The 21,765-nt window shown below is 46.6% G+C and overlaps 1 protein-coding gene across 4 annotated transcripts in view; it reads right to left on the bottom strand.

The window, feature by feature from the left end:
• Positions 1 to 446: 446 nt before the first annotated feature.
• Positions 447 to 21,765, bottom strand: part of TMEM225B (transmembrane protein 225B) — a 29,751-nt gene continuing 8,432 nt past the window's right edge. The window contains exons 2-7 of one of the 4 annotated variants that reach the window (XM_060078702.1): positions 12,604 to 12,775; positions 11,151 to 11,228; positions 8,695 to 8,905; positions 7,618 to 7,764; positions 6,715 to 6,852; positions 447 to 779 (exon numbers count right to left, since the gene is read on the bottom strand). In XM_060078702.1, the coding sequence (XP_059934685.1) occupies positions 607 to 779; positions 6,715 to 6,852; positions 7,618 to 7,764; positions 8,695 to 8,905; positions 11,151 to 11,228; positions 12,604 to 12,717 (861 nt within the window). In that variant the 5' untranslated portion in view covers positions 12,718 to 12,775 and the 3' untranslated portion in view covers positions 447 to 606. Of the gene's footprint in view, positions 780 to 6,714; positions 6,853 to 7,617; positions 7,765 to 8,694; positions 8,906 to 11,150; positions 11,232 to 12,574; positions 12,776 to 18,473; positions 20,690 to 21,765 lie in introns of those variants that run through there. The other 3 variants (XM_060078703.1, XM_060078704.1, XM_060078701.1) reach the window with 3 other exon arrangements.

The raw sequence follows: 21,765 nt of genomic DNA, 5'->3' as shown, positions 1-21,765 counted from the left end.
CCAGACCACCCTAAATCAGCAGAATGAGTATGGAAAGCCACAACTGGGAGATCAGCATGGCTGGAACAGTGGGGTGGTTATACTCTGTTCAGTTTTTATTTTACAAAACTCATGTCACTTGATCATTTCCTAATATTCCTCCCTCCCTTCCTGCCCTCTAGGCTGCAGGCTGATGTTTTGTTGTGTTTTGTTTGTTCATTTGTTTATTTTTTGGCCATGCTGTGTGGCATATGGGATCTTAGTTCCCCAACCAGGGATCGAACCTGTGCCCCCTGCACTGGAAGCTCAGAGTCTTAACCACTGGACCACCAGGGAAGACCCCTGTTTGTTTTTTGAGGCATGGATTAACAGACAGTAGTCATTGTTTTATCGAAAACACTTGTCCAAAAAAATCACTCAGAAAGCTCAGAAGAATTCAGAAAACTTTTAACAAATTTCAAACACACGCAAGATAGAATCACTTTGAGTAGGGGAAGTGGAGGGTTGATTTGACACTCAAGAGCCTCATCAAAAGTAGCAGAGACTGGTGGAGGTGGGGGAGCCACACACAGTGACACGTGTGCACTCACACAGCTTGATGAAGGGCAGGGCACAGACTATCTTGGTCTAGATAACTGTTTCTTCCTTCAGCAGCGTCTCCCTCTGTATGGAGCTCAATTCTCCTCCCAAACTCTCCACGTTTTCCAGGTGTGAGATCTCTTGGGTCTCCTCAGTACTCTGGGAAATGGGCAACAAATGACAGCTAAGGCAGGCTGTTTCTTGAACGAGGCAGATGGCACCTGGGTGACAGCAAAAATTTGGGTCAGGTGAGAGAGAGAGTGTCAAGCTCAGTGCCTGCCCTAGAGGTCGGAAACTCCCTCCTCTGACCTGACTCCCTCTGGTCTGCACCTGCCCTCCTAGTTCTCCCCTCCAATAAAAGGACAAGGCATACAAATAGATGGATAAATTCATGGAACCATGGCCAGTGCTGGAAGGTATCTTAGCAATTGTCTAACCATTAATAGGTAAGAAAACAAGGTTTCAGAGAGGAAGGTCAAACACAAAGCCCAGGCCTCTTCATGGCCAACTCACTCAAGACCCTCAGTAAGTGAAAGAAAGGAAGAAGAGAATCAATGTTGATAAGAACAAACGGAGATATCTTGAGTGGATAATAAATGCTGTATTACGGCTAAGACTAAGATAAAAGACAACTATTTTTAGCTTTATAGCAGACCAGCTACTCTCCCACTAAACAAAACAAAAATTCTAAATATTTCTTCAAAAATCTATTATTTATAAATGCATCATCAAGCTGACATCAGAGTAAGACATTCTTAGACGCCAAAACCATAGTGATAACAGGAATTTGAAGGGTTAAGCAACCACACAATTAGCCTTCACCTTGGAGACATGCACTCAACCCATGTGACCCTGAGTTTCCATTCTGTTGGCCTTTCGGGACACGGAAAAATAAAAGGAAAGCCCAGGTCCTGCTCACAGTGGGGAAATCTAATAAGAGTCGGCCACATGAAACTGGAACTGCAAAGTTACCTGCATTGACTGAGATTTCACAAACACAGGCTAGCTGTTATGTGGGTCTGCAGCTAAACTAACAATACCTAAGTATTTTGGTTGTGATCCTAGGGTAGTTCTGCACCCAAGCACCGGGCAGAAGCAAATGCAAATCCTTTTTTGAGGAAACACTTTAAATATAGGCCTCAAATAATTTCCAACAACGACAACAAAAAAATATTCCAAGGAAAATAAGTTCACAGTCGAAATCCACAGACCATGCCAAGAAAGAAGGTACCACAGCAAGAGCCTATAGAAACAGCAGCAAATAATTCAGTTGTTAAACTTATAAGACACAGAATATAAAATAAGTATGTTTAACATGTATAATAAAAATATATTCAGAGAACAGATTTTAAACATGAGGAAAAAAGCATAAAAGTAACAAGATTTACAGGAAAATACAACTTCTAGTTATAAAATAGATTAACTGAAATAAAGATTTAATGGCTAGGTTAAATAGATCAGACACAGCTAAAAAGTGAATGGGTAGGGACTTCCCTGGTGGTCCAGTGGTAAAGAATCCACCTTGCAATGCAGGGGACACGGGTTTGATCCCCGCTCAGGGAACTAAGATCCCACATGCCATGGGACAACCAAGCCCGCGTGCCACAACTACTGAGCTCGCGTGCCTCAACTAGAGCCCGCGTGCCGCAAACCACAGAGCCCACGGCTCTGGAACTGGTGCACTACAACTATAGAGCCCACACGCCCTGGAGCCTGTGCGCCACAACTAGAGACGGGAAAACCCACATGCCACAACTAGAGAGAAGCCCGCCAACTAAGACCCAATGCAGCCAAAAATACATTTAAAAAATAATGATAATAATAAATAAATCTTTTTTTAAAAAGCGAATGGGTAAAATTGAAGATACATCTATATAAGTTATTCACAATGCAGCCCAGAAAGACAAAGACAGAAAATATGAAAGAGAAATTAAGACATGCAGGATAGAGTAACAAGGTCTAACAGAAATCTTCCTGGAGTTCCACAGAGGACAAAAAGAAAGGGAAATAAAATGGGGAGGAGATAAAAATGTTTTACAAATGCTGAGAGATATCACTCCTCAGCTTCAGTTCACACATCAGATCATAACACGAACATCCATACCCTGCAAAATACCAAAAAAAGTCTCACAGAAAAAAAAGTTGCCTCAAAAAGAATGATATTTTTAAAGAGAGCCAACTTCTCAACAATAAGAACAGAAGTGGGAAAGTAATAGAATAATATCTTGAATGCTGGGAGAATAACTGTTAACTTCAAAATCTATATTCAGCAAAACTAACTTTAATAAACAAAAATGAAAGATAATTTCATACAAACAAAATATGAGATAGTATATCTCTAACTGACCCTCATTAAAAAAGCTAAAAAAAAAAAAAATGAGGGCTTCCCTGGTGGTGCAGTGGTTGAGAATCTGCCTGCTAATGCAGGGGACACGGGTTCAAGCCCTGGTCTGGGAAGACCCCACATGCCACGGAGCAACTAGGCCCGTGAGCCGCAACTACTGAGCCTGCGCGTCTGGAGCCTGTGCTCCTCAACAAGAGAGGCCGTGATAGTGAGAGGCCCACGCATCCCAATGAAGAGTAGCCCCCGCTTGCTGCAACTAGAGAAGGCCCTCGCACAGAAACGAAGACCCAACACAGCCATAAATAAATAAATAAATAAATAAATAAATAAATAAATAAAATACATTAATTGTCAAAACTAGAGTCATCATCATTATCATTATAAAAAAAATGATATAAATGAACTTATTTACAAAACAGAAACAGACTCACAGACTTAGAGAACAAACTTATGGTTACCAGGAGGGAAGGGTTGAGGGAGGGATAGTTAGGGAGTTTAGGATTGACAGGTACACAGTGCTATATCTAAAATGGGTAACCAACAAGGACCTACTGTATAGCACAGGGAACTCTGCTCAATATTATGTAACAACCTAAATAGGAAAAGAATTTTAAAAAGAATAGATACATGTATAAATGAATCACTTTGCTGTACACCTGAAACACAACATTGTTAATCAACCATACTCCAATATAAAATAAAAAGTTAAAAAAAATCATTATAAAGTATGTACTTCAGGATAATGATCTTAGATAGAAGGTCTGAGGTTTGATGAGCAGCTAAATTGGTAAATATGTGGGTAAATTTAAACAAGTATTAAATGCATAAAATAATAATAATAATAATGTATAGAATTTTTTAAAAAACAGAAGAAACCAAAACACTGGACAAAATGCATATAAGTTGGGGGGGAGGGTCCTTGAATTATTTATGAAGAGAATAAATATGCTGATTAACTAAGCATGTTAAAATGTCAAGAGTAACTATGACACAAATGAAAACAGACAGTATAATTTCCAAGCTAATGAGGGAGGAAATGTAATGAGAATTATATACATAACATTCAATCAACCCAAAGCAAGGCAAGTGAGGTAGAGGGTGGGGAGCAGAAAAAACTGAAAGCACAAACTAAGGTGGTAGAAAAAATACAAATATATCAGTAGTCACAATAAATGTAAATCAACTAAATGCTCCAGATAAAAGACAAAGGTTATAATAAGACTAGATGAAAAAATCCAATCATAAGCTATCTATAAGAGACATCCATAATGTGAAGACAGAGACAGGTTTAAAGTAAAAGACCTAACAGGCAAATAATAACCTAAAGAATGTAGAGGTAGTTATAGTAATATCAGATAAAACAGACTTTACAACAAAAAACATTATAAGGAATAAAAAGTATCACAGCATGATGACAAAAAGTTCAATCCACTAGTAAAATATAGCAATTCTAAATCAAGGTTTAAACAAGATAATAAAAAAGCTTGATGTAATGTTTATAGATAAAAGGTTGCATTCAACATGAGACATGAAAACGGACCTCAGACTAGGCTATAAAGCAAGTCAATAAATCTGAAAATATTAGGACTATATAAGCCATGATCTGTCATCAAATTAAAACTAAGTTAAAATCATTATCACCAAGATACAATAAAAATTCTATGCTTAGAAATTTAAAAGTATATTTTAAAATAATTCATGGATCAAAGAAAAAATCATAAGGGGAACAAGAAAATATCTGAAATCAAACAACAACAAAAGATATTACACATCAAAATGAGAGCTGCAAATAAAGACGCAATTCTTAGAGGGCAACTGAAGCTTTAAATGCCTACTTAGAAAAGAAGAAATAATCAATGAGCTTAGATCCTGATTTAGGAAGCTGAAAAAGGAACAGCAGAATAAACACACAAAAAAGTAGTAGGGAGGGAAGTTCAAAATAAGAAGCAAAAAGTAATTAAATAGAAAACAAACAAGGTTTGTTTTCAAGAAAGCTAAAAAGCTGGTTCTTTGAAAACACTAAAAAAAACTGATAAACCTCTGACAAACATAGTAATGAAAAAAGAGAAAATTAGGTGTGAAAAAAATACATAACTACAGCAACTTCCCTGGTGGCGCAGTGGTTAAGAATCCACCTGCCAATGCAGGGGACACGGTTCGATCCCTGGTCCAGGAGGATCCCACATGCCACGGAGCAACTAAGCCCATGTGCCACAACTACTGAGCCTGAGCACTAGAGTCCATGAGCCACAACTACTGAAGCCCGCGTGCTGCAACTACTGAAGCTTGCACACCTAGACCCCATGCTCCACAACAAGAGAAGCCACCGCAATGAGAAGCCCGCGCACCACAACGAAGAGTAGCCCCCTCTCACCGCAACTAGAGAAAGCCCACGCGCAGCAATGAAGACCCAATGCAGCCCCCCAAAAATTCTTTTAAAGTACATAACTACAGATGCAGCACAAATTAAAAGTAAAACATTTTGAGTAATTTTATGTCAATAAAATTTTAAACTTAGATAAAACTTAGAGAAATATATAAATTACCAAAATTGACTTAAGAAGAAATAAAATATCTGAATAGTCCTAAAATCATGAAAGAAACTCAGTCATAAACTTAAAATTCTCCCATAGAGAAATGCCATGCTTCTATAGGAAAGCTTAGTTATACAATTAAATACTCAAGGTGGTAAAAATGAATGAAGCTTAGTTCCTCATATTAACATGGAGGAATCTCAAGATTATGCTGATCAAACATAGCAAACTCCAGAAGAAAAAATACAGTTTGATTATATTCATATAAAGTTTTAAAGCATGCAAAACTAAATAATATGTTGTTTAAGGATATATATGTGTAGTAAACATGATTGGCATAAATTTCTGAAGAATTGAATCCAGAGGGGAGAGAAGAGGAAGAGACCAGGAACAGCCACATGGTAGAGGGGGGAAGACTTCAAAGATATTGAATACTTAATGTTCTAACATGTTTTGTTAATTTTGACAAACCCATTTTTTTTCACATTTTAAAATCTCTGAAATGAGGATGTACCTTACAAGCTCTAGCATCTTAGAATTATATTTGGTATCAATTTTTCTTTCTCAGTGGTACATAAAATAAGGGTGTAACTTATAAACGATGGATTCGACAAAACGTGGCTAGTTCTTAAACTATATGGTGGAAATATGGGTGTACAGTTTATTTATAATTACTTGTATCTTACAGATATATTATAAACATTCTTTGTTATATATTCAATGCATAATAGAATCAAGTTAAAATAGGTTCTGATCATGGGTCAGGTTAAAATAGTGGGAAGAGGATTAGGAGTAGGGACAAAATTAGAAGGGATTAAAAATTTCGATGATGACGATGACAGTTGCTAAAGAAAAAGCGACTGAGTGAGGAATAAGATCACAGATTTCAAGATAAAGAGACAGGAATAGAAAGCCTTAGGAGCCGGGATGGTGGTAAGGGAGAGTATGAAAGTGTGCAAGTTTGGTTCTAAAGTCAAGGAGCATAAGAATGGGGAGGACGAGGGTGGGGGACAGGGCTGAGGCCCTAGAGCAGTGCTGTCCAGCAGAAACTTCTGCATCCGCACCGTCCAATGTGGAAGCCACTAGGCACATAATAACGTGGTTTTTGAACATGTGAAGTGTGGCTGGCGTGACTGAGGAACTCAATTTCTAACTTGATTTCATTTTAATTAAATAGCCACAAGTGACCACGGTTTTGAACAGCACAGCTCTAGAGCGTCCACAGCTCCTGAATCCGGACAGAGGGCAGGGAGAGGGCACCAGCCCTGGGACACTCACCAGCCACTAGGAACAGAAGGATGCTAAAGCCCAGGACGTAGTAAGGCCACTGCACGTAGAACTGCGGGGGGCTGGGCTTCATCCGCAGACTCTGGATCTCCAGGGCATGCAGCAACAAGGCCAGGAAGGCACAGGCCCCTGTGGGTCACAGGGCGGCAGCCTTGCTCTCCTCCCGTGGCTCCCACCTCCACTCCAGCCTTCCTACACCTGTGTGGCTCCTGCCCGCACCCTTGCCCCTTCAGAGCCAATAACCTCCACCCCACATGCCTGTCTCGCCCTCCTTCCCAACTCATCTCAAAGCCTGTGTGCCTCACCTCCCAGGGGCCCCATGATCAGAAATCCCCTTCCCGGGTACCCTCTGTGCCTGTGCTCTTGGCTGACTCCAGATGGGGCCCCCTGGGTGTGACGTTTTGGACGAAACTCAACCTGATTTTCCCACTGTGAGCGTTCCACCTCCTCCATCTGATGGGAGCCTCCCAGGGTAGGGCCTTGGTCAGCCTTTTAAAGTCAAAAGGTTCCAGAGGGCAGAGATGATCTCTTCCATTCGTTCATCCAAGAAACATTTGTATTTCATTTATATTCTATATTTCAATTATATTATAACCCTGTACCAGATTCCATGACAGTTGCTGGGATAGAGATTATGGGAAAAAGACCCCCAGACAGATGACACCAAGCCAAGGCTGTGAGGACTGTGTCCGCTGGGAGTGCAGAGTTAGGATGAGCCCCAAAGCGGGGGGATCACAATCCCTGAGGGGGCAGGTTGGGGTGGGCTACTTCATTGAGAGGGCAGTGGAGGAGAGGGGCCCTAAAAATCCCCTCTCCAGAGACCACCCCCCCCATCTCCGGCCGTCTCCCCAGATCCCCCACCCACAAGGCTGGGGCCCGCCTGCTGCTCCCCACCTGTGAGGAAGCTGATGAAGGCTGACACAAGATTGTGCTTCCGGGTCCTCGGAAAGAGCCGAGATGCAAAGGACACCATGACGACGGTGGTGAGGAAAGACAAGATGACAGCGGACAGCAGGAAAACACGGCCCACGATGATGTAAACTGCAGGGGAGGGAGGGAGAGCGGGCTGGCGCTGGGCACCCTGGTCCAGCGGGCAGAGCCCTGCAGAGCCTGGGCAGGGGTGGCCCTGGAGCCTGGTCGCCATCAGGTCCCAAAGCGTGGCCTGGGACCAAGGCTCTGACCCGGCTGCTTTGCCCCCAAGCATGCCCTGGGCCCACCATCTTGTTCCCCATGACATGAAAAAAAAGTTAGATGGGCAATTTCAGACACTGAAATTATTAACCAGTTCTTAACAAATACTGTTACGTGAATCTGGTTGTATCAAAGTGTAGGGGAAAATCATGTATTGTTTGGGAAAAAACGGTGGCTTTAATAAACAACATAAAATGAAATTGTCGTGATAAAATTTGTTGCATGTGGAAATGTGAAGAATTGCATCCGCATTGGTCACACTGAAATAAGTCACCGGTGGAAAATCAGAACTCTGTGAGGTCAGGATATTCTGAGCTCTGCAAGGAGTCCCTCACACCCCTATTTAATTATCCACGTTAACAGGAGTAGTGAAACAGACCGAGGATCGAGGGGGATTCATTCTCCTACTGTTGGCATGATTCAGACCTTGTTAAGGTGAGTCTGTATGACCTCCTGAGCGTGCAGAGGTGAGCGGCTGGGGGAGGGACAAAGAGACAAAGGTGTTGAAGACCCAGATATTCTAGAACCTACCCTGGGGTTAAACCAGTGGTTCTCTAGTAAGGGCAGTACTGCCCCCACAGGGGATGTCTGGCGATCCCAGGAGGTAACGGTGGGCATCACAACTAAGGGTGGGGGGGAGCGCTAATGGACTCTAGTGGGGAGAAGTCAGGGGCGAATTCAGTTCTGTCCTAGCTGCCCCCACCAGTCCTCTGTCACTCCCCAACGCCCGCGCTGGCCCCATCTCCCTCACCCCCATCCCCACCCCCATCCCCCTCCTACCGGGTAAGGGTCGAGGCTTCCAGCACTTGATATAGAAGCAGTTCTCAAACAGGCCACTGAAAAACACTTCCTGGGACTCCTCGTTCACCAGACGAACCCAGAAGGGGAAGATGGAGACCAGCAGTATAAGCAGGTAGCCCAGGGAGGTCAAGGCAGGGGCTATGGCCCAGGTGAACCCCTTCATGTCTTTGTCCTCTAATGTCAGCATCACCTGTGGAGGGGAACAATGCGGGGGGGTCTCACGCAGCACGGGGTGAAGGAGATGATGCCCGTGGACATGTTAGCACACGTGAGGCTGGGGAAATGTTGATTTCTTTGCCTTGATTAAACTTACAGCCTTACAGACGCCTTCAGTAGGCCTAAACAATGCATAAAACATTTCTGCCTCTAATTCACTGGGCAATCTTGAGTGTGTGGGGTCCCTTCTTTGAGCCTCAATTTCCACCTCTGTAAAATTTCCACCTCTCAGTTCTGTTGACACCCACCCACTGGCCACAGAAGAACCTCTCCAGTCAGCTGTCAGCTACTATGTGCCTTTTGAGATTTCAGAATGAGGACCAGGGCAGAGATTAAAACCAGGGCCTGAAGTGCCTTCAGTGACTGGCCTTCTTTTCTCAGGACCTGGGGTGTAGACGGACAGGGGTCCACCTGGCCTGGAGGAGCCCTCTGCTGAAAAATGAGCAGAAAATATGCACACAGAAAGTTTTTAAAAGTTTTAGAGTTTCACAGACCCTCCAGAAGCCCTAGGTACCCTCTAGGCCTGGAGGTCAAGACCCTCAGTTAAGGATCCCTCAGAACTTCTCCATCACCACCAGCTGTCATTAAGGATGTCTTCTTGGAAGGAGCACCTGTGATGTGGAAGCTAAGTGCCGACAGCTGGATTTGGTTCTGGAAGCCCGTGACTGTGTCCCAGCTTTATCACTTGCTGGCTGGGTAACCTCGGGGAACTGGCTAAAACTCTCAGGATCTTGGGTCCCCATTTGGAAAAAAGAGGAAATAACACCTGCCTAGTAAGGTCCTTGCGAGGGCCAAGTAAAATGCTGCCAACGAAGTGTCAGGCACAGTGCTTCAGGCCCAGGCGTTGGGTTAAAGTTGGAGGGTGAGGGGCCGCCATCTTCTAAAATGCAAACATTCCTGAGGGAAACTCGCATTCACAACCTAAGGGCAAATGTATTCAACTAGTCTGCTTTCCTCTCCAGGCTAGCAGGGGAAGGAGAGGGGCGGTTGGAAGCCTGGGTGCGGCAGGCAGGGCGGGCCCTGCCCGGGTGGCCCCCAATGACCCTGGCCACACGGCGGTGCAGAATGGCAACATCAGGGGGTGAGAGACAGGACATGGGAGGTGGAGGACACCCCAAGACAACAGCCTTTCTTTCCAAGTCATGCCCAGAGACAGGCCTGGAGGCTCCTGCCTAAGCAGACTGCCTGGCAGCACCAAGCTTCGCAGCTGCGCACTGCTGTGCGCAAGACAAGGCCCTCAGAGTGAGGGGTTTCCCTCTCCTCTCCGCCCCTGTGTGTGCCCACGCACTGGGGCCCCTCCACGCTCCCCATGCGGACGCCCCTCTCACTGCAGCCGGGGGCAAGGAGTGTCTCTGAGGCTTTGAGATCTGCTGATCACCATAGCAGAACAAGCCTGATGGTAGAGGGCAGAGGAAATCTGCTGTCTATAAAAGGGTTAACAACTGTTAACCTTCGACTGCTGTCAGAGTGCCTGGAAACTTTCTAAAGCACTCTCTCCTCTTTCTGTTGTTCATTACTTTCTTTTTTTCAGGTCTTCCCACCTGAAAAATTTATCCTGCCGTCTCTGCAAAGCTTCCCTTTTGATCTTCCCTCCACCCTCTGGCCAGTACTGATGAGTCACCTGAACTTCAGGGCCTCGGTGTCCTCTACTCTAAGAGGATGAAGACCAGAGACCCTTGAGTCCTGGCTCTAAAGCTCTCCAGGTAGGAGTCATGGCGGCATCTTGACCCCCATCCTCTGGATGGAATGGAGAACCCTGGACATTTTCCGTTGATGGTCTGAGCCCCTTCCTGCCCCCCCCTCCGCCCCCCTATGAACCTCAATGCATCTAAAGCTGACCTCGGTGTCTTCCCTATTTTAGTCACCCTCTCCATCCCCCATGCTCTAGCCTGGAGCTCCTGCCGGCTTCTCCATTTCTCCCACACTTCCACCTCGTCAGCATTCCTCACCTTCTCAGTTTTTCTTTCATAGAGTTTCCCACGCACCCAGCCTCCTGCCTCCACACCTGCCATGTCTCGCTCCATTCCCAGAACACCACAGTCACCCCAAGCACCTCCAGCCTTTCCCGGGGGGAGGGGGGTGCGGTGCCCTCACTTCACCTCTAGACCTTTTAAATCCCACATCTTCTGCAAAGCTCAGCTTGGTCCTGTCCACTCCACGGACCCTCCCAGCCACCAGCCATTAACCATTCATTCCACAAAAGTGAACTGTGTACTTACTGGGCGCCCCATGCCCAGCTTAGGCCAATGGGGAGAATCAGGGATGAAAAAAGACAGGAACTCGCAGGCTCTTGGTAACTACTGGGGAGAAGAGACACATAAACTTGTCACGTGGGACAGCTCTTTCCCTCCCCCCCTCCCCCGCCTGGGGTGACTGAGAGGCCAGGCGCCACCTCCTAGCTGTCTGTCCCCTTGCCCACCCCAGGCTGCTCTCCAGTGAGGGGGACCTTGTGGGCCTTTCTCTGGGGGATAGGCCAGCGTCCTGCATGGAGCAGCCCTCAGTGCTGGTTCTGGATGACTGTGCACCAGGGATATACAATTGGGGGACACACTGATATAAGCCAGACTCAAAGGACCATAGACATGTTCATATAAAGAGGGATTTGGAGAACCCTTTGTACTGATGGGGAAACAGCTGGAAAGAAGAATGGACTGGTCCAGGATCCCAGGCTCAGTCAGAGTGGAGGCAGGGACCACAGTCCTGCACGGCTGCCCCTCCCTCCTCACCTCTTCACCAGTCGCCACTGGCCAGCAGTTCAGTTCGGGATTCCCAAAATTGGGGGTCAGGGAGAGAGAATGGGGGGAACAGAAAACTGCCAACTTTTCACTTTGCCAAGGGCATTCAAAACAAAGCAAAACTACTGCCATCTACTGTCACCAATTGTTTTCATTATTATTTTGAAAAGGACCTATGGCACTGTAAAGTAGAAGAGCTGCATGCTCCGTGGGGCCCGGGTTCCCGCGGCAGAGTCTCCCTGAGCCATCGCGCCGCAGCCCGAGGGCAGCCCTGTCATCGGGCCAGGCCCTGCGCATGCCAGGGACAGCTGAGAACTACACAGGGCGAAGAACGAGAGGAGTAACATACAGTGCATCTCAGGCTGGACCAGGAAGAGACCAGGAGGGAACCGTCTGGGCCACGAGGAGCCTCACTCCCCACTTTTCCCGCCAGTTAATTTGAGGCTACTTGGGCTGCAGACTGGCTTAGGTTCCGTCAGAGGTTCCTTCCTGCTGACCACCCTCCACCTTTCCGTGGCCCGAAAGCCCCAGTGACATTTTCCAGACCCAAAGATGGGTGCTGACCTGGCCATCAGCCCCCAGATCCATCCCCGCGGGTCCCAACAGCCGGCCGGTAATGTTTGGGGTGTGGGGGGCCTCTTCCTCTTCCTCGCCCTCCCCCTCCCAACCCATGGCTCCACCTGCGCTTGCCACCGCCCGCCCCACACGACTGTTTCCCGTCCCTCTGCCGAGGCACCGTTGGGGTCTCCCGGTCTCGCGGTCTCCCGGGCGGGGCTTCCCTCCAGGCGGCCCGCGGTCCGCGGTCCGGACCTCCCGTTGGCCCCCGAGGCCCGGCGAGGGTCTGCTCCGTCTCCCGGTAGAGCCCACCGAGCCCTCGGGGCCCTGCAGGGGAGGGCGGGGATTCTCACCTCTCGGCCCGCCGCCGCCCGCTGCTCACCTGGCCCTCAGCTGGGGGAACCTGGCCTCCGGAGTGGTCCGCAGTCGCGGAACAGAGTCGGGGCTGGAGCAACCTTAAGTCCGCGGATCTGAATTCGGATTCCAGCTCTGCCATCACCAGCAGGATGACCTTGGGTGAGTTACTTCTCCTTCCTGGGTGTCAGTTTTCTCATCTGTGAAACGGGAATGATAATAGTAACTTCCCCCGTGAGATGGCTGGAAGTGCCTGGAAGACACGTCGCTGTGGACTCCGCTGAGAGGCAGCGCTACACAAACAGCAGCCTGGACCGAGAGCCTGGAAGAAGCCAGAGTTTCCTGACTACCCAAGGCCCTGCCAGTTCGCTCCCCTTCCCCAAGACCCTCGCTCACCCCCCTCCCCCACTCCCAGGCCCTCCCTCGCCCTTGCCCTGCGCATGCGTTTTGATCGCCTTCAGGCCCCCCCGCCGCCGCCGCCACTCCGCCCCCGGCCCTCACATTCCTCCGCTCTTCTCTGCCCTCGCGTCTTAAGGCTGACTGCACCTCTCACCACGTGGGCTGGTTTTAAACTTTTAAACTTAGGCTCTTCCAACAGAGGCACTCTGGCTCCTGGCCCTGGGGGTGGGGCTGGGGGGCCGGTTCGAGTGGCAAGAGCGGCCACACTTGGAGCCGGATAAGTCACCAGCCCCCCTTGCTTTGAGTCTACGCCCACCAAGGAAACGCATTTGTAACTGCTAAGTTTTAAAAAGCCAGGACCATGTCTGCCACCTCCTCACACCTCTCCACTAGGGCCAGCACATACTCAAAGACAACAGGAAGGGATGAGAGCTGATGAACCACTAATTTATTGAATCACCTATCATGTGAGAGGCATAGCAAAGGCCCTTTTACTAGTCAGGATTCTATCTGTCCTAAGGTTCAGACCCGGATTTGTAAGCGCTCAGGCAAGACAGGGTCTTTATTGGCTTAGCTGGGGCAGGGCAGAGTACAGCTGGGGAGGCCTAGAGCCAGGCCAGGGAGACCCCCTCTGCCCTGATCTCAGAGATGGCTTTGATCCCCTCCACCCCATAGGCTATCATCCTCCAGGCGGCAGGGGACACAGTCAACTTCCAGACTCACATCCTCACATTTAGCCACCTGAGGGAAAAAGAATATCTTCTTCACCCTATTCCCACCCCTACTTGGTTGGAAATTTCCCAGGGAAGCATTCTGATTGGCTCAGCTCTGGTCAAAAGCTCATTCCACTCTGGCCAAAGAAGATGACTCAGCTGTGCCCCACAGAGGCCGGGCAGGTAGGATCATCTAAGAAGCCAGCAATGTGGACCACTTATCTGGAGCAGCGTACAAACTTTCTAAAAGGAAGTGAACACCTTTAGAACACCTTTCTAAAAGGTGTTCTCAGAAGAAGGGAGAAGTTATGGTAGACCGTGACAGCATCATCATATGCACTCTATGTCATACTTTTTTACACATCAAATCCAAATCATGGGCATTATTATGCCCAGGCTGTAGATGAAAAAACTGAGTCTCAGGTTAAGAACATGCCCGACGGGCTTCCCTGGTGGCGCAGTGGTTGAGAGTCTGCCTGCCGATGCAGGGGACGTGGGTTCGTGCCCCAGTCCGGGAGGATCCCACATGCCGCGGAGCGGCTGGGCCTGTGAGCCATGGCCGCTGAGCTTGCGCGTCCGGAGCCTGTGCTCCGCAACGGGGGAGGCCACGACAGTGAGAGGCCCGTGTACGGCAAAAAAAAAAAAAAAAAAAAAAAAGAACATGCCCGAACTATCATGTGGATGGTTGCTAAAGGATCATGGATGATTACTAAAAACATTAGGCTGTAGAGGAACAGATTCTTCACATGGTGCTGGAGTAGATCATCCTCACAAATTACTAATTGCAAAAGGAAAACATATCTTTACATAGGAGAAATCTAGCAGTCACTACCTTAAACAAGTGAACAAACAGCACTACTTGAGGTGGAATAATCTGACAATATGTGCCTCTTGAGGTGATAACAGTATGAAGGAGACATCACCTGTGAGGTATTCTTGCCAAAAATGTGTCATCAGGCCTCTAAACCTCTTTTCAGTTAAGAGAAAATACAGGGGGGCGAGAAGGAAGCTAAATACCACCGGAGGAAAACAAGGAAATCAATTTTGTAGAAAATTATAGGGGCTTCCCTGGTGGCGCAGTGGTTGAGAGTCCGCCTGCTGATGCAGGGGACACGAGTTCGTGCCCCGGTCCGGGAGGATCCCACATGCCGTGGAGCAGCTGGGCCCGTGAGCCATGGCCACCGAGCCTGCGTGTCCGGAGCCTGTGCTCCGCAACGGGAGAGGCCACAACAGTGAGAGGCTCGCGTATCGCAAAAAAAAAAAAAAAAAAAAAAATTATAAAGGATAACTCTTCTTGACTCCTCCAAAAGTCTCTGTCATTAAAAAAAAAAAAAAAAAGTGGAACTATTATAGATTAAAAGAAACTAAAGAGATATAAAGCCAAATGTAATGTGACCCTTAATTTTTTTTTTCTGATTTGAAATCGTCTAACTATAAAACACATTCTTGGGGCAACTAGGGAAAATCTAAATACAGACTCCATTTTAGATGGTATTATGGAATTAAATTATTTTTCTTAGGTATGTTAATAGTGTTGCGATTATGTAGGAGAATGACCTTACTCTTAGGAGACACATGCCGTAGTATTTAGGGTGAAGGTTATATCTGAGCTTACTTTCAAATGATTCAGAAAAAAAGCATATAGATAGAAAGCAAATATGGAAAAATGTTAATACTGTCCATCTAAGTGGAGGATATATAGGGTGTTCATTATTCTATTCTTTCAAGTTTTCTGTATATAAATCAGACAAAAAAATCAGAAAAAAATAAAAAGAGACCTTGTCTAAGAACACAAACAGCTGGAACCTGAACCCGGGTTTATCACTCAGCCTCTCAACACGAGTGCTTTCTCTAATGACAGAGGCCAGGATAGGTGAACATGGTCCCTGCCCTCATCGAGCCTGCAGGAAGCGCAGGAGACAGGCAACTGAATAAATCATTTTTTTAAAGTGTGCTCGGTGCACAAAAAGTATAGCATGCTACGGCAATTGCAGAGCGCGAACAATTCAGTCCAAAGGAAGACCTGCCAAGGCCCTTCTGGACAGAATCTTACTCCCAAAAAGGGACTGCAATGTGCAAAGACTTTTACCTGCTCTACAGCAAGAAATACTGTACATTATACTTTGCACACATGCTCCCTTGTGCACAAACAGAACAAAAGTCTGACTTACCTTTGTGATGGATGTTTTCTACTCCATTCTAGTTCTGCCTACTTTTTCCTTTTACCCTTTGCTGCTCTCAACTCATTACAATAAGACCCCCTAGTGGCTCTTGACCTACATTTGAAAAATACTGTGTTCAAGGACCCAGTGAACTTCAGAATGACTGAGAGAAGGGGAGGCCACAGAGGGCTGGAGAAGTCAGTGGGCAGAGCTGGGATTTGAAAGGTCTTGTTGATTTCATTCTGAGGGCCATGACGGGCCTTTGGTGGGATTAAAGCAGTTCATGTGGGTGCCACTGCCAAAATTCATCTTCCTCCTCCTCCTATCTCCCTGAGAAATGGACTATTTCCTGCCGTATCAATAAACAAAGGATGTCACAGTTGTCAACGATTGCAGCCCTCCAACATGAGCTGAGGAAACTTAGGGCTGAAAAGAACACCTGCCACCTAGCAGCCATCAGACTGTGACCACTCCCTGTGGTGAACCCTGAGGAAACTCAGGATGTGTCAGGCTACTGGCCCCAGATAACTGAGGTCCACAGCAAATGAATGATTTCAGTGAGCCAAGACTCTTGCATCCTCCCATACATAGAAAAGCGCTAAATTCCTTGAGATATCTGGTTTTCTTTTACAATAATCTTTTGATGTCCCGACAGCCTGTCCTTTGTTGTCAAACTCCTATATACCCTGGCTCCCCCTCCCCTCCTCGGAGCAGTTTTTCAGAGTTATCTGAAACGCTGTCCCCCTGGGGCTGCAGTCCTTATTTTGCCCCAAATAAAACTTAACTCACAGTTCTCACATTGTGCTTTTTTTTTTAAGTCAAGATCCCCATTGCCCAAAGACTCCTGCCCCTTCAACCAGAACATAGGAAATGCCTCTCACCCAGGGGGCCCAAGGCTGTGTTCAAAGTATGGCTTGGGACTGCCAGACCAGCCCCTCCCAGGACTGAATATTTTAGAAAGTGTGTATAAGTTTAGGTTATAGTCTCCTCTGGAAGCATTTTCATGTTTTCCCGGGTCTAGGGTAGGGGGACAGGCAAGGGAAGAGGGAACTGTGTGCTGGAAAAGTAGGTAGAGAGCCCATGAGCTGGGGCTGGAGTCTTCAGAGTTCTGACTCCCCCAGGCTCTGTGCTTTCCTTAGTCCCGAGCTCCAAAGGGAAAATCCAAAGTTAGCCAAACCATAGCTTTACTGCACAGGGCAGAACCAGACCTGGCAATGAGCAGGCCCTGAGGGCGCCCACCCAGTAGCTGGCTCCACCCCCAGCACAAGTCCCTCCCACCGCTCCTTCCACCTGGCCTGGGACACCCTGTCTGTCTCCTCTCACACAGGCCCCGGAGTCTCTCCGTACTCCCAGCCTAGCCCTCTTGCCAGCCCTCAGTGCCTAAGCCACCAGATCCTGTGTGGTCTCTTTGTGTCCTCCTAGCACCTGTGAAGCATTGATAACTTCTCCTGTATAGATTCTCAACCTTGGTTGCACATTAGAATTACTTGGGAGCTTACAAAACCCCAAAGTCCAGGCCATACCCCATACCAAATGTACACAACCTCAGAGACTGAGGCTCCAGTGCTTTGAAAGCTCCCCAGGTGACTCCAGTAGGCAACCCAAGCTGAGAATCTCTGCTCTACTGGGTCCTGCTGCAGCTAGGAGCCATGAGAGGTGGGGGAATGAGGTCAGAATGAGTTCGGGGGATCCACCCTCCTGGTTTGCGGAGGACTGAGCATTTTACTGGATGTGGGATGTTCGATGTTAAGGCTGGGTAAGTCCTGGCATACTGGGATGAGCTGGTCACCCTCGTGTTCACCTGAGCTCTAACGGCTTGATGAACTACTCTGTCCACTAGTAATATTTGTGCCTAAAGAACCAGAGCCCCGCTTGAGTGCTTTTGATACTGCTAGGCAAACTCTTTTCTCCCCTCTCCTGGCCTCCAGGGACACCTCCGCTCTTGAGGCCTGGCACGTGACTCCACACACTTACCTTGTCCTGGGGTGCCCTTCTCGGCCAGTCAGAATCCGACCTGGCCTTCAGACCCCACTCATCAAGCCCTGCCTTATTCCAGAAGCTTCTCAGACCCCACAGAAGGAAAGGGCCCTTTCTGTGGTATGAGGGGGTGGAAGGGACTCGAAGAGGGTCACATGCCAGATGGAGTAAGGGGGCCCACTGGCTGAGGGCTCAGACCTGGCCTCACAGAGTCTACTCAGGGTGTCCAGATGGCAAGGTGACCCTTGTATAGTGTGATAATCACCTACAGGAACAGGGGAGGAAGGTGGGGGAGTGCAGAGAAGCGTGGAGACAAACAGGAAGACTTCGGCTTCCAGTAAACAGATTCACTCCACAGCCACTGAACACCTGTGTGCATAGCACCAGACCAGGCAGGGAAAGGTATACAAGACAGAGGCAACTTTCAATTTCAAGAGTCTACAATGTAAGTATAGTTTTCACTGATATTTTAGATAATCACTAATCCAGACTAACAGGAGGAAAAATAATCTGATTTTTTGTAATCAAAACATAAGCGTTTACAACAAAGTAGATATTTCTCTCAGACGCCTAGAATAAATCTAAACTATACTGCCTACTAGAGGTACTTTGGGAATCTCCTTTAATGATTAAAATATTCCTGATAAATTGATGCTCAAAGTTTTGATGTTTTAAAATTTTATCAGTCAGTCATGTGTCACACTATTCAACTATTTTGCAAACTTTTCCCTCGATAATTACACGGCAGTGAGGCTTTGCCTCAGGTTATGATGGAAGTTTTGTTATAAAGGAGTCTGAATAGCAGCTTTCCTGATAGGAAATCTTGAAGCTTATTAATGAGGTTCTTTTTTAAAAACAGCCAGAAGCTAACCATTTCTCTCTACCTAAACTTGAAATAAATGTGTGCTTCTCATAGGATAGTAAGCATGTGTATGACTAGGATTCAATCAGAGAAGGAAAACCACGGCCCAATAAAGGCAAAAAAGAATCCTAGGGAAGGTAGACTAGTTTCATGTCCAGCTCCAGTGAGGTGAGTCAGCAGAGCAGTGACATGTGTGAGCTACAAAATTACTGCTGCTTCTGTTCTGCCCTCCAACTCTCCCAAGAATCTCCCTTGTAGACCACACAAACCGAAAAATACAAGAAAGGGAAATCTGACACATGCACTTCAGCCTACCAGAGTTGACAAATAACAAAGCCCATGACATGTTATACTGAGAAATTATTGGGCTTAGAAAATTTTCCCATTTATTAAAAGCATCTATAAAATATAAAACAAAAAGAGATTCAGGAGTCTGCAGCACATTGAGGGAAAATGCTGGTCCAAGAAGACCCAAGAGCCACTTCCATGTATAGTTATAACCAAGAGGACAGATGAGATACAAGGAAAGCTATTGGATTCAAAGGTCACACTGCAGCTTTCCTGATCTGTGAGTCTGAATCCAGAATGCCCTGATTCTTTCTTCCCTGGAATGGATCTAACCCATTCCATTTTTGGCGGAAGATTATGGAGATGTGAAAAAAAACCCATAGAATCTCCCTCTGATGTAGATCCTCAAAATCAAATAAAAAGTAGTGCTAACTTAAGCTTCCACTTTAGTCATTCCTTCTGTAGTGTCACATGACACCCCTTTCGTGCCCCTCTCCGACACATAGCAAGGCTCTCCCCATACCCATCATTCCCCCAAAGCAAACTGGCTAATGCTGAGTAAGGCGGGAACTCTGTCTAAAGGTACTTATGCACTGAACACGTCTATGAGATCTGTCCACTATGTGGATTTTCAGGTCTTAGTAAGAGTTGAGCTAGGACTGAAGGCCGTCTGCATTCACTACAGCCAAAGGTTTTCTCCCCAGCACGAGTTCTCTGATGTTCGCTAAGAGCTGAACTCCAACCAAAGGCTTTACCACCTTCACTTCATTCACAGTTTCTCTCATGAATGGATTCCCAGGTGATCAATAAGGTATGAATTGTACTTGAAGGTTTTCCCACATTCTTTACATTCAGAAGGTTTTACCCCACTGTGAGTCTTCTGGTGCTGAATAAGGTGGGAGTTCCGACTAAAGGCCTTCCCGCACTCACTACACTCATAGGGTCTTTCTCCAGTGTGAATTCTATGATGTTTGATAAGGAGTGAACTCCTACTGAAAGATTTCCCACACTCATTACAGTCATAAGGAGTCTCCCCTGTATGGACTCTCTGATGTTCGATGAGGTGTGAGTTACGACTGTAAGCTTTCCCACAGTCGCTGCATTTGTATGGTCTCTCTCTGGTGTGAACTCGCCGATGTTCTGTTAGATTTGAGCTCTGGCTGAAGGCCTTCCCACATTCGGTACATTCATAGGGCTTCTCCCTAGTGTGGATTCTCTGATGTCGAAGGAGACTTGAGCTCCGACTGAAAGCTTTTCCGCACTCATGACACATGTAAGGCATCTCCCCCGTGTGGATGATCTGATGCTGGATGAGGTGTGAGCTGCGCCGGAAGGCCTTCCCACACTCACCGCATTCGTAGAGTTTCTCCTCGGTGTGGATTCTTTGATGCTGAATGAGATTTGAACTATGGCCAAAGGCTTTTCCACATTCCTGACACTCATAAGGCTTCTCCTGTGTGTGGATTTTTTCATGCTGAATATGGTATGTGTTCCGTCTGAATAGCTTGCCACAAATGTTGCACATTTGAGATTTTTCTTCCATAAGAATGTGTGGCTGTCGGATAAAGTCTGAGATATGACCAAAATTCTGTCCATACCCATAGGGTCCCGCATGTTTGTTTCGTTCAGATTCCTCTCCTTCATGTGGCTGTGTCCCTACTTCAAGAGTTTTCTGCTTTGTAATTAATTGATCCTCAGGCCAGGTCTCACCATCTGACAGAAAATACAAAAAAAAGTATATGTAACAATAAAAATTCCCTGTAGGAAACAGGATGATCAAAGTATTCCAGGGTATCTGGTTCAAAAAAGTACGAGAAATGGCCTCACAATAGGAGGAAAAGATGGATACAAGCTGAGCAGATTTGGAGAAAGTGGTGGGGAAACTAAAGTGAGGATTTATATATGAAGACCCTGACCAGACAGATACACTGGAATTAGCAGAATAGGAAAGCAGAGTTTGAGGGAAGTGGGATTATCTCAGAACACAGGAAGGGTGATGCTGGGGGCTCTGTGTGGGGAGGGGCAGGGACTGAGCAGATAAATAAAAGAACCTCACGCAGAGGTTCTGTCCACATGGTACCCTGGTCACATGCGTTGTCACTGTGGTAACAGGGAAGGCTCCCTTCCTGTAATCGCACACCAGCACCTTCCTCACTCCTGTTGAGAGCCTCTCTCTACACACAGATGCTCACATGCTCATTCATGAACATGACATACTCGGACCTTAGATGCATCTTTTAGAAATGGTACAAACTGGGAGGGTTTGCGAGAGGGAGGGGAGAATAGGGGGAAAAGTTGTTTAAAATATGAAGCACGGGGTAGTGAGAAATACTTCCAAATCTATTTCAACTCTAAGAGAACATACAAAAACCAATTCTGGGGACTTGCCCGACATTCCAGTGGTTAAGACTCTACCTTCCAATGCAGGGGGCACAGGTTCAATCCATGGTCAGAGAACTAAGACCCAAGATCCCACCTGCCACGCGATGCGGCCAAAAATTTAAAAACAAACAAACAAAAAATTCTGCACCCTAGCTGTATCTAAGGGAGACCTTAGAAAAACATCTCCTGTTTACTATAATACATTTCTCAAGTTTTACTTATTAAATATGGCTTACTGAAGTGCAGTGATATTACAGAAAGAAGGCCCTCTTTTTAGGGGGATCTTTCTGGAAGAAGGGGATGCTGAGGAATATCCAATGTAGTATCATTTCCATCAGCAGTGAAAGTCTAAAACATATGCAACCCTGATTTTAGTAGGGAATGGTCATTGTCTTTAAGGAATTTAA

This window comes from Mesoplodon densirostris, chromosome 16 (assembly GCF_025265405.1).
Source record: "Mesoplodon densirostris isolate mMesDen1 chromosome 16, mMesDen1 primary haplotype, whole genome shotgun sequence".
NCBI lineage: Eukaryota > Metazoa > Chordata > Mammalia > Artiodactyla > Ziphiidae > Mesoplodon > Mesoplodon densirostris.
This window is presented reverse-complemented; position numbering and strand designations above follow the sequence as displayed.